This window comes from Betta splendens, chromosome 2 (genome assembly GCF_900634795.4).
Source record: "Betta splendens chromosome 2, fBetSpl5.4, whole genome shotgun sequence".
Lineage (NCBI taxonomy): Eukaryota > Metazoa > Chordata > Actinopteri > Anabantiformes > Osphronemidae > Betta > Betta splendens.
This window is the reverse complement of record NC_040882.2, coordinates 1,127,719-1,139,715: the sequence shown is the minus strand read 5'-3', so window position 1 is coordinate 1,139,715 and position 11,997 is coordinate 1,127,719. Positions and strand designations below refer to the sequence as shown.

Genomic DNA, 11,997 nt, shown 5'->3' with positions numbered 1-11,997 from the left:
TAAACTAAAAAGAAGAAACTGGAGTAAAAGTATTGTGTCGTTGTGATGTCCTTTAGGAAACTCTGGATCCTTCAGTAACTGTGTAAAGGAGCCGTGGCTCAGTTCAGTCCTCACTGTAGAGACATAAATGAGATTGCCCCACGAGCAGCTTTCTCGGCTGCTTGGAGGCCTGGAGCATCTGTAAGTGTGTTTTGTTTACTGTCCCATTGCTGTTGTTTAATCAATGAGAACAGCATGACTGCTCAGTGCCTCGGGCCATGAAGCATGACTCAAATCAACTGCAGTGCATGTTCTCTCAATGATTCATTGCAGCCGAATCTGAGTTGATATGAAGGAGACAGTTGTGCATTTACAAGGGTTTCTACCAGAGTTATGGGAGAGGTCAAATGTTTGTGCTAATGAACCCCCTTTTTTGATGTGGTTTAGGAATCCGTAACTTGAGCCGAGGTTTACACATTTATTATTTGTTTTACTTTGATATGATATTCTTGTTTTTGTCTTTTGTTACTTCTTTTATTGCATATATTGCATGTTAGTTGCTCAGTGCTTTGGTCAACACTGTGATTTGGTGCCATATGAAGAAAGTTTGATTTGGATTTGATTTAAATATGTAATCAACACCTGAAAGCACTTTTAGAGCTTGTGGTCTTGTGCAAAGCATACAATGAGTTTTTGTGTGAACAACATTTCCAGTCCATGGTTGGGACATGTGATGTCAGTAGATGCTGTCCTACTTCATAGATGGTTGTACACCATATCTTGGGTTTTTCTGTTTCTGCTGTCTTTTATTAATGTTTTTAAATTTGTGTCTGCCATATCTGCTGGTTCTCTCGTTCTAGATGCTACAGTGGCGTCTGTGATGCAGTATCTAAAGGGAGTATTCACTGGGTCACACCACACCAGATCTGTCTCAGTATTTAAAGAAAACTGCACAGACTTTCAAACGGTCTCGGGTAGTATTTAAGAATGAAGGGACACTCTAATTTCTAATCTATATGCAGAAAAGTTATCATTTATTCCTCTGGTAAGACACCTCGGCAGATGGTTTGCGTGGGCTCAAAAACTACAACTACTGCTTCCTGGTTTTGTCTGTTTTGTCAGCAGCGGTCGGGCTGAGAGGGGGCGGAGCCAGCCTGCTGGAGCACAACTGCTCTGTTGGTGATTGTTTTTCTTTGCATAGCCGTACAGCACTAATATTCAATGGCCGGAGGTCCCACTGTAGATGATTTAAAAGACAGCGAGTTTTACAGCATGCACAGTCTAATATTGATGGTTTGTTAGAGCCAGAGTACAGTCCGCAGCACACAGCAGGCGTCTGGCAGAGCCAAAGGTTGGCATCCTGAAACCAGACAGTTGTCCTTTCCAAGAGTCTCTGTGCGATTTGACCGTTCTGTCCAAGCTGTTCTTTCTGGTTTCTTCTCGGCATCCTGAAGCTAGTTTCCAGCTCCTCTGAACGTATGTAGCCCAGAAGTGATCAAAACAAATACACACAGTCAGCAGTAGAATCCGCAACTCCATCCAAAAGAAACCAGCACTGGTAGATTTGTTGCAGCACATTCAGTTGTGCGTCTATTGGCGCAGAGACACTATCCATCTGGCTCTTGGCGGTCTGTTGCAGGATGCTGGCCTTTGGCTCTGCCAGACGCCTGCTCGGTCCAGCAGCCTGGCTCCACCCCCCTTTCATTCTGCCCCCCCCCTCAGTCCGGCCGTTTCTGGGGCAAGTACAGAGGAAACTAGTAAGCACTAGTTTTAGTCCTTGAGCCAGAGGCAAAAAGGTCTCTGAGATGTTTCAGAAGCTTTTTGCAAAGGAATAAATGATAATTCTGTCCCTTCATTCTTTAATACTACCTGAAATTGTTTTGGCCTTTTAACACAGTACAAAAGGCTTTTGATTAATTTATTCAATGTACTGGTCCTATTATTATATTTACAGCACTTTGGTCTGTTTTGGTAGTTGTAAATGCTTTACAGGATAAATTAAGTTGGAATAAAAGTTACCGGTTCTAATCCAATTCCTACGCATCCACATCATATGACATGTGTGGTGCATCACAGTAAATGGCTTTTATGAGTATGAATGTTTGACCCCTGCTGGGTTAACATGGGTTGAGGACAAACCGCAGTGGGCTGCAGCTCAATGTGATTATATATTGTGAAATGGGTTGGTAGTGATGTCACAGTTCCTAGGTAACAGATTTAATGTAATCCCCTTCCTCCAGATTAGGAGCAAAAATCACAAGAAGGCCTTTTTTTCTAAATGACACACTGTGTAGCTTTAAACTTCACCCCCAATATGTGCCCTAAGGGGCAGGGAGGGTTAGGGACCTGACATGCATGAGCAGGATGTTTGCGGATGCCTTGGGTCTCAGCACATGTGGTACATGCTTGGTTCACAAGCAGGTGAAAAGGTGGGAGAAGGCAAGAATGCGTGGGCCTTGAAAAGAGAAGAGGTAAATGGGGAACAAGGGCTCGACCAGTCATGGCAGCCAGGAAGAGAAATACATAATTCAAATGGAACAAGGCTCAAGTTTAATGTGACAAATGCCAGATGTGACACAATGGGCGCAGATCTGCAGGTCACCACCTCCGCCAGGCTGCGAGGAGACGCTCTGTGCTCTCTGTGCAGCTGCATGTGGCTGTGGTTGTTACATAGATGTGCTAGATGTGGCTGTAGTGACCTGATCTCCACCTGATCCATGAACATGTGCAGCCAAATCCCCCTCAGTGGTTGTACTGCAGCTGATCAGTGTGGACCACTAACCAGTAGCACCAGTCACTAATGGGGGTACAGTGGTGACTGTGGGCACAGAGATCGGCCTGTTGTTTCTGTCAGGTTCCTTCATTAACCCGTCAGGCTAGTCCTTTATATGTGGTGAACCTCCCCTCTCCCCAGTGACGCATGACATGAGCTTTAATACCTCAGTCAACCTTCAGCACAAACTTTTGAACCGACAAGAAGCAGGAGAACACAATCCACTGTCCTAAATAGACGACAGAACTGTAAAGATGTCTGAAGGTTGAGTCACGTCAGCTGGACTTGGCTGAAAAGAAGAACATCATGACTCAACCTTCAGACAACTTCACCCGGATGACTGAGAATCCTCACTCATGTACTGTAGATGGCACTAACCAGACGTCCACTTTGGAGAACCTGGGTTCTGGGGTGAACAGAGGGAAGGAAAAGCTCTCATAGTCTGATATCTGCAGAACATATCTGTGTATCTGTATCATAAGCTGTGAACCAATGCAGCAACATGCAAAGAAAACAACAGCATCACACAAGGCATTTTAATATTTGAGTTCTTTGTTTGTACAGTGATTCACTTCCTGCTACAGTAGATGGCAGTAAGACACCAACACTGGAGACCACTGGTCTGCTGCACTGGGGAAAACAGGGGGATTCTTGTTCAACTATGAGCAGCGGTTTTTATTTGCACATGGCAGAAAGCGGTGCAGCTTTTATTTGCCCGACTGTGACCCTGAGTCTGACCTTGAAATGCATGTGCAGGTCAGTCATCAACCTTTAGATACTCCAAGCAGCTCTGAAACGTTAGCTTCACTCTAACCTTTTTGCAACAGTAACGGCTGTACACAATGACCGACCTTTAATCCAGAGGTTTAATCCCCTGAACAGTCAGCAGTGATCTGATTGACAATAATCCTGAGTGAAAGTTCAATTTCCCTTCATGCAATTGTACTGAAAGCTCCGGTACTAAAGCCAAATTAAGCTGATGACGTTTTTACGTGTTCTTTTTCATAACCTTCTAAAATAATCAATAAAAATAAAGTTTATAGAACATGATGTCACAACACAGCAACACTGCTTTTTTCCTGCATTAGTACAAATAAACAAATGAATAAATTCAGCGCCTCTTTATTTTACAGTTCAATGCCTAGATTAGATCCGATCAGAAATAGACTGACGGTGGAGATGGACCATTCCATGATGAGCTGAACTCCTTGGAGAACATCTGGACTCGGTCCCCAGTGAGCCCGGAGTGGTTGGTTCCTTCCACAGACTTTAGAGGGAGCCAGACTGTGACGGCTTTGTCCTGGCACACAAAAGCATTCAAAGCGTTCAAGACCTTTATTCCTCAGGCTAAAAGCCATTATTGCTTCTGCGTATGTTGCTTTAGTAGTTTTTAGGTCTTCAGGTCACTCGCTACAGTTTCTCCTGAAACAGGAAGCATGTGGCTGTTAAACTTCACATTTAGAAATCTTCCACTTCCTCAACAGTCAGCATGTCACCATCCAGTGTCAAGTTCCCCCTCAACGGTCACCTGGATGAACCACTGCTGGGGGCAAAGGACTCGATCCAGGTTCTTTCACAGTCCTATTAAAACAGAATTCTTTCTGAGTTTATTGTTTACAATGAATTTCCTTCTACATACTCAGTAGAGAAATGGGAACTAGCCTCTACGTGATCACACAACTGTTTCTATTGTTACATAATATTTAGTTTTCTTTCTACATGTCCCTGCATCTTGTTGTACTCAGTAACCGTGTGTGTGTGTGTGTGTGTGTGTGTGTGTGTGTGTGTGTGTGTGTGTGTGTGTGTGTGAGTGTGTGTGTGTGTGTGTGTTAGCTGGTTCCTTTGTTGGTGTTCTTTAATTCAAAAACACTTTGAGGCACAACACCTGACCCACCGGCCGTTAGTGTGGGCAGCTTTCACTGGCTCTTAGAATGCAAACTCATAGGCCTGACTCTCAGCCGTGTAACAAAATGTTGTTAGAAGCAGGAATTTTAGAATCAGGTAACAGCAACAGGGGCGGGGGCGTCCTGCTCAGGGAACAGCCACTTCCTCATTTTCTTCCAGGAGAAGTTATAAAGTGCGTAACGCGCGCAGTGACCTCTCACTCTCCTCCACACAGACGCACGTAACACCATGGGGAACTTTGTGGCCAACGAGGGACTCTCCATCTTTGTTATTGTGAGTGTCACTGCTCTTATTTAGTGTGTTGCACAACGTTATCTGTATTTAGAACCAGATGTTTGCATGTTCATGTTTTCATTGGGACAAAGCTTGTTGGAAAATGGATATACAGTATCATGGCCTTCATTCTTATACAGTAGCTATGTTTAGTGAAACTCACATATTAAACTAACATGAATCCAAACGACCTTGACTGTGGATGTTAAAATGTTCTCCATGTTTATTATAGTGTGATAGGAGCATTCATGGACTATTGTTGGATGTTTGTTGCAGTTGGCCTGGTTGGGCATCAACGCTTACCTCTTCTATCAGTTCTACTTGAACTTTTTGGTGGATAGGTGGCTTTACAGCCGAGTACTGCTCGGGGTGAGTTACACACTTTAAAATTATTTGTTCAATTTGAAGAAAGTAGTAGGTTAATAATTCAATGTTGTTTAATTAAATAGGAGACTTCCTTCCAATGCCGCTGCTGTAAAACAGTGTAACATGTAACACAATAAAGCTGTTATCCCATTATCTCCCACTATTCTCAGGAGTGGCAACTGAGGCCAAAACACCAAATCCCCTGGTTCTTTTCAAAGTGTGTTAAATACATTAATAAAAAGACAGGCAGTTTAATATTGGTTCCATATCTTCCATGACTCGTTTTCATCACGTCCTTATTTAACACACAGTCACGTAGGCCTGAGAGATGTGTGGTCACAGCTGGCTGCGAGTCTGCAGAAGTGAAACAGGCGGGTTTTATATTTACTGAACCAAATACAGACAGATGAGCAATGACATCCTTCCTGTTTGACAGCTTTTATTAAATGTTAATGTTGATGTGCTTTGTACATACACTCTAATGGCGAGAGAACACAACACAACATGAAATGCAGACAATGCAAACAAACTGGGAATAAAGTACAGTAAATACAGAATCCTGTATCTGCATGTGGACATTGTTCTGTCAGTGTTATTCCACTTTGTACAGTATATGTATTGACACATTGTGTGTCACTGTAGTGATAACAAATGTCAGTAGAGTCTGTGGTAACTGTTATACACAGTAGTAATAAATATCTAAAACAACATCTGTGAAAATATAAATATGCCAAAAATATTAACTGAAATTTTGTTCATTTACTTTTTACAATGTAGAACTCCTGCCAGGGAAATAATAGATTAAAAACGCACGTATTGTCGCTGCCCATGAACAAAAACGAGAAATAAATACACTGTCAACATGTAAATGTTAATATCTATCAAACATTTCAAATGAAATCAGATGTCAGTGACTCTGACTGACCTCAGTCAGTTTGATATTTTAAAAAAAGCCAATATTGTATTATTTTTATTTTTTAAAGAAGACGGAGCTGCTCACTAAACGTCTGCTTCTGTAAACATGCTAAAAGTCTCTAACCTTCCTCCCGACCCTCAGCAAGCGCTGCCCTGGGCCCGAGCGCCCGCTGCCTGCCTCAACTTCAACTGTTTGCTCATCCTGCTGCCAGTGTGTCGAAACTTCCTGTCCTTCGTCCGCGGCACCATCCAGGTATCACCTCTGTGAAAGCTGGTCCAAGGTGTTAGTGGATCCACCTGGAAACAGACCTACTCAGTTTAGAGGTTTCAGACTTAACCTCGTCTTTATCGTTTGTGGTCAGTGTTGCAGTCGCACAGCAGCTCGTCAGCTAGACCGAAACCTGACGTTCCACAAGCTGGTGGCTTATATGATCGCTCTACACACAGGTACCCTTGTTATATATTATTATTACTATTATTAAAAAAAAAGAATCAGTTCCTGATTTAATAGATATAAGAAGTAGCATCTACAACATAAGGGATCTATGACGCAGCTTAGGCTCGACTGACATTTGTCCAGATGAAGACAACAAATTGTCATTATTTGATCACAGCTTCTCCACCAAACTGTGCGAAATTCGAAAAAGCTTCTATTTTAAGGCGCTCCAATCTTGAGCTGCCGTCGTAATACACTTTAAATGAATCAGAAGGCAAATCATGAGTGAAAGGATTGTTGGAGCCTAAAATGCATTTTAATGTTGGAACAAATCTTCAACTGACATAAGGAAACACTACAAACCACTGAAGTCACAAATGTTTTATTTACTGTTCATTTTTGTCTTGACTTTCTTCCCTGTGTAGCGATTCACATCGTGGCACACTTGTTTAACTTTGAGTATTTCTGGGATGCTCAGCTGAACCGTAACAGCAGCCTGCTGCCTTTCGTCCTGTCTGAAATTGGCACCGACGACGGTTTGCCTTACCTCAACCCCATCAGGAACAACGAGACCGTGAGTACATGCCTTTGGCTTCTGCTCATCCCACTCTCTGACCCTAATGTGTCTTAATCTGATGCGCTTCTGCTTTTGAGGTTTTTGTCTTCAGATATTTTGTCATTTGACAAAGTTCCTCCTCAGGTTGTGTTTGGTGTGTGCTGTAGTCAGTGTCATCATTTGGAGGAAGTTTTACAAAACCCACATGTTAAGTGAAGGAAGTTAGGCAACGAAGAGGGGTGTCGTGATCACAGTGAGAACCACTGGGGAACTGTCGGGGTCATGACCCCCAGCACATCTAACTGCTGTAGTAACCGTCTTTTTCCTGTGTGGGATCCACCTGCTGCGCTGCAGAGCCCCACCCTGGTCACCTTCACCACCATCGCGGGGCTCACAGGCGTCGTGATCACACTGGCCCTCATCCTCATCATCAGTTCCTCCATGGAGGTGATCCGCCGGTCCTACTTCGAGGTGTTCTGGTACACCCACCACCTCTTCGTCATCTTCTTCATTGGCTTGGTGTTCCACGGATATGGGTAAGACTTTGTGTGCAGCAGGGCCCCCAATCTGTTCTGACTCAGGTCTGACCTCAAGGAAACCGCAGTCGAGTGTGACTCATGGGCTCAGGTCCCAGTTTGTTCAGGCCTGGACTCAGCTCTGCGACTGTTGATTGTGTTTGTCCTGACTTGTGTTTTACTACATTGGAACTTGATTTTGACTTTTGAATGAACCCTCAGAAGTGTCAGAAACAGCATTGATACTAGTGACTACTTGGTCTGGACTTTGACTTGTTTACGTCGTACAATATTGTATTCAGCCCTGCTTTGGACACAGATACCAAATAATTTGCTGTGTTTTGACCTCAGGCGTATTGTGCGAGGGCAGACATTAAGTAGCCTGCAGACAAACAACCCCAACTTGTGTAAAGACCGCTTTCAGGAGTGGGGCATGAACGGGTCCGACTGTGCTGTGCCAGTGTTTGCTGGTAACCCACCTGGGGTGAGACACCTTCAATTTCAAACTGCGTCACTGTAGGTGATTAAAAGCAAATCTTCTACGTCACGACGATGTTGTGTCACATCAACCAAGTGTGTTTAATGTCTCCAGACGTGGATGTGGGTGGTGGGCCCCATGTTTCTCTACGTGTGTGAGAGGATTGTGCGCATCTATCGATCCCACCAAAAAGTGGTCATCACCAAGGTGTGTATGGTCTGGATTAAAGGAAAGGCAAACTCTCTTAGCCAGGAAATAAAAACATTTTAAAGTCAGATTTGCTCCAGTTTAAATCTGTAAAAATCAAAATCAACTCTATCAAAGCAGTATAAAGGACGGTCCTTTGGGCTGTCATCCCATACGACGCATACAGTACAGGACCTTACTAAGCTTCAGGTCTGGAGGATGATTCAAATTAATCACATAAAGTAATTAACTAGAGCAAATAATGTGAATTGCAAATGTATTTGCTGAGCATAACATTTGTAAAACAATAGATCAAATATTAAACATTTAAATGTGCAATATTTGACCAATATAAAACTCTTGCGTGTCCCGCAGGTGGTGATGCATCCATCCAAGACTCTGGAGCTGCAGATGAAGAAGAAGGGCTTCAGAATGGAGGTGGGCCAGTACGTCTTCATCCAGTGCCCGTCCGTCTCCAGGCTGGAGTGGCACCCCTTCACTCTGACCTCAGCACCGGAGGAGGACCACTTCAGCGCCCACATCCGCATCGTCGGGGACTGGACCCAGGCCCTGTTTGAGGCGTGTGGAGGAGACAAAGCGGAGCCCCAGGAGGCCTGGAAGCTGCCCAAGTACGACACCTGAAATTGGTTGTGATTATGTGCGATTGCACCTCTTGCCTCCCAGATCCACATCACAGACGGGGCTCACAAAGACCTGAGCGCTGAATTGTGTGTCTGTAATTTCTCCCTCTTTTCAGACGGAAGCTGTTGAAATCATACAGTATTATAGCGAGCGTCCTGCTGAGCTGCAGCACTTTCCTCTTCCTTTATTCAGGCTGCTGCCTCTGATAAAATCACACTTTTAGAGCATGTTGCTGCTTTTTTTGCTCACATCTTTACTGTAATTGGTGCTTCTATCGTGTCTTTAAAATAAATTTTTAAACATGCTGTAAATGTTTAAAAAACAAAAGAGGTGCAGGAGAGGTGAATTAATTAACGATGAGCTTGATTGATTAAAAGCAAATAGGCCAATGCACTTCTTCGCACTGAAGCTGTGAAACCCACGAAAGCAGCCGTGTCCAGTTAAAGTTCTGCATGTAAGCGTGTGGTCTGATTCCAGACATTGACCAGCCGCCTTTGTTGCAGGGTGGCTATAGACGGTCCGTTTGGGACCGCTAGCGAAGACGTGTTTCGGTACGAAGTGGTCATGTTGGTGGGCGCAGGAATCGGAGTGACTCCGTTTGCCTCCATCCTCAAATCTGTGTGGTACAAACGAATCCAGAACAACCAGGACGTCTTCACCAAGAAGGTAGGAAAGACAAAATAAGCCCTATTAACGCCTCAGTCAGTTCTGCTGCACAAGCCGTCAGTGAACTGTTTGGGCCTGTGGTGAAGTTAGAGTAACTGGGATGAGACACAGAGTGTTGGTGGTGTGGGGCCTTTTCTCCCGAGAGGCTGATGCTCCATTGATGGTGTGAGTGTGAATTGTCCCCTTACACTACTTAGAGGCTTATGACTGGCGGTAAATCTAGTCAGGCCACAACAGACTCTCGTGTTTTAAGCATATGTTTGGAGGCAACCTGAGCATGAGATCCAGACAGCATTTCTTCTCTGCTGCTGTCAGATTTACTTCTACTGGCTGTGCCCGGAGACGGAGGCCTTTGAGTGGTTTGCGGACCTGCTTCAGTCGTTGGAGGGCCAGATGACGGAGAAGGGCATGGCTGACTTCCTCAGCTACAACATCTACCTCACCCGCTGGAAGGAGACTGAGGTTGGTGCGACGTCATCAGCGATGCTGCATGCATTGATGCACTGACTGACCCACACTTTACCTGTGTGCATTTGGTCAGGCGGCACATTTCCGAGTCCACCATGAGGCGGAGAATGACCCGATCACAGGGCTCAAACAGAAGACTCTTTATGGGAAACCCAACTGGGACAACGAGTTCACCAATATTGCATCAAAGCACCCGAGGTTAGACATACGTGTGACATCCTAAGCAGCATCTGAATCCTTTTAGCAGCAGTGACTTTGCTTTGTTTGTTTTTGGTCATTTTGCTTTATGACATTTTATCTCTGCTTTGTCCTAGTTTTGCTCATTCATTTCATTCCGTAGTGTCTTAGTTTGGTTGTTTTGGATGAATGAAATAGCGTGTTTGTACCCTCAGGTCTAAAGTGGGGGTGTTCCTGTGTGGCCCCCCTGCTCTGGGGAAATCCCTGGAGAACCAGTGCCACTCCTCCTCTGCAGCTGATGTCAAGTTCATCTTCAACAAAGAAAACTTTTAAAGAACAGCCACAACAAGCAGAGTGGAGGGTCGCGCCATCAGCTGGTTCACGGAGAGGCCATGACATCTGCAATAGTGCTTATTTTATTTCACCAATGTGAAGTTTGTGGTTTAAATTTTGTTGAGTGCCAACAGCGCGGAAGGACCTGCTCCTATAATCCTATAGATTATCAGCATTAGTGTTTTGCAAAGATGTGATGTTTGCACAAATAACTAGAACTAGATGTTTTCCACATCGCTTTGTTCTCCTTTTGTGTTACAGCAACAAATGAAACTCTGTTGCTTTCAAAACGTTTCTTCCCATTTCTGATGGGATTTCTTCAGGTCCTCTTTGCTCCTGCCAGACACTTCTGAAAGCGGTTTCACAGGAAAAAACAGCAAAACCAGATTCCAAATAAACCTTGAGAAGGTGCTAATGCTTTAGCTGCTACTAAATGTTTGTGATAAAAACAAGAAAATAAAAAAATAGCCGCATGCTGCTTGTCTCACACAGTCATGAATATTACAGGCGTTCTTTCCCTTTATCAGTGAATGGTTTAACAACTAAGACAACTCCATAGATGGAGAGTGAGTCAGACATTTCTGTGCATGGTTGCCTTTTCATAATAAAAACTATAAATGTGAATTTACAGTTTCAGGTAATTAACAGCTATTTCTCAGTACAAATTTAAAATAGGCTGAAACCTGTGAAGGTTTGTTTTAAGTCACTCGTGTTGTTGAACAGGAAATGCTGCAGATCAGACCATCTGGAAACTGGAGGAGCCTGTGCCTGTGTCTGGCATATCAAAACTCCCATCCCTACAAATCTAAATCTAAATTGACTACATACTACACATTAATACTTGTGCTATCACTTAAAACCACATTGTTTCTCACCAAGAAACAATGTGGTTTTGTTATGGATAAAATCTTAAGATGCAAGACAAAGTTCAGTACTTTACATACAGTTTTCTCTTGGAGCAGGGACCAAACTAGCACTGATAAAAAATACTGCAATACAAATCTGAAAATGCCAGAGGAAAACACAGTTTTAAACCTGTGAAGGTATTAGAAAATATCTCTCTAATAAAGACAGTGAATAAAACCATGAACAATAGAGTGGACGTTCATGAGGTTTAATGAAGCTGTTTATTTCTCCTCCAGCCAAAAATCAATATAAAACTCTTCTGTAACATCATCCACACACAGAAAACAATTGTGATAAATGAGTAGTTAATAGTGTGCAGCTAATGCAGTGAGCATGATGATGAGCAACATACATGTACAGCTGAAGAGCCAAGCTGTTGGAGGTGCCACCCCCCCTGCTTTTCACAGAGGAGCACTGCACCAT

The 11,997-nt window shown here is 43.7% G+C and overlaps 1 protein-coding gene across 1 annotated transcript; it reads left to right on the top strand.

Moving 5' to 3' along the window:
* Positions 1-4,823: 4,823 nt before the first annotated feature.
* Positions 4,824-11,292, top strand: LOC114851168 (cytochrome b-245 heavy chain). The gene is made up of 13 exons (XM_029142781.3): positions 4,824-4,930; positions 5,207-5,299; positions 6,354-6,464; positions 6,574-6,658; positions 7,073-7,221; positions 7,558-7,739; positions 8,070-8,202; positions 8,311-8,403; positions 8,758-9,011; positions 9,528-9,690; positions 10,006-10,152; positions 10,232-10,356; positions 10,551-11,292. Exons 1-13 carry the CDS (start codon positions 4,886-4,888, stop codon positions 10,666-10,668), a joined length of 1,698 nt encoding a protein of 565 aa, XP_028998614.1. The 5' UTR covers positions 4,824-4,885; the 3' UTR covers positions 10,669-11,292.
* The last annotated feature ends 705 nt before the right edge of the window (positions 11,293-11,997 follow it).

Bases quoted from the DNA above. Each gene is read 5' to 3' on its own strand.
- LOC114851168 (XM_029142781.3), top strand. From the start codon at position 4,886: ATGGGGAACTTTGTGGCCAACGAGGGACTCTCCATCTTTGTTATT. The intron at 7,740-8,069 runs GTAAGACTTTGT...TTTTGACCTCAG, and splicing joins TTGGTGTTCCACGGATATGG to GCGTATTGTGCGAGGGCAGA. The intron at 8,203-8,310 runs GTGAGACACCTT...TAATGTCTCCAG, and splicing joins TTGCTGGTAACCCACCTGGG to ACGTGGATGTGGGTGGTGGG.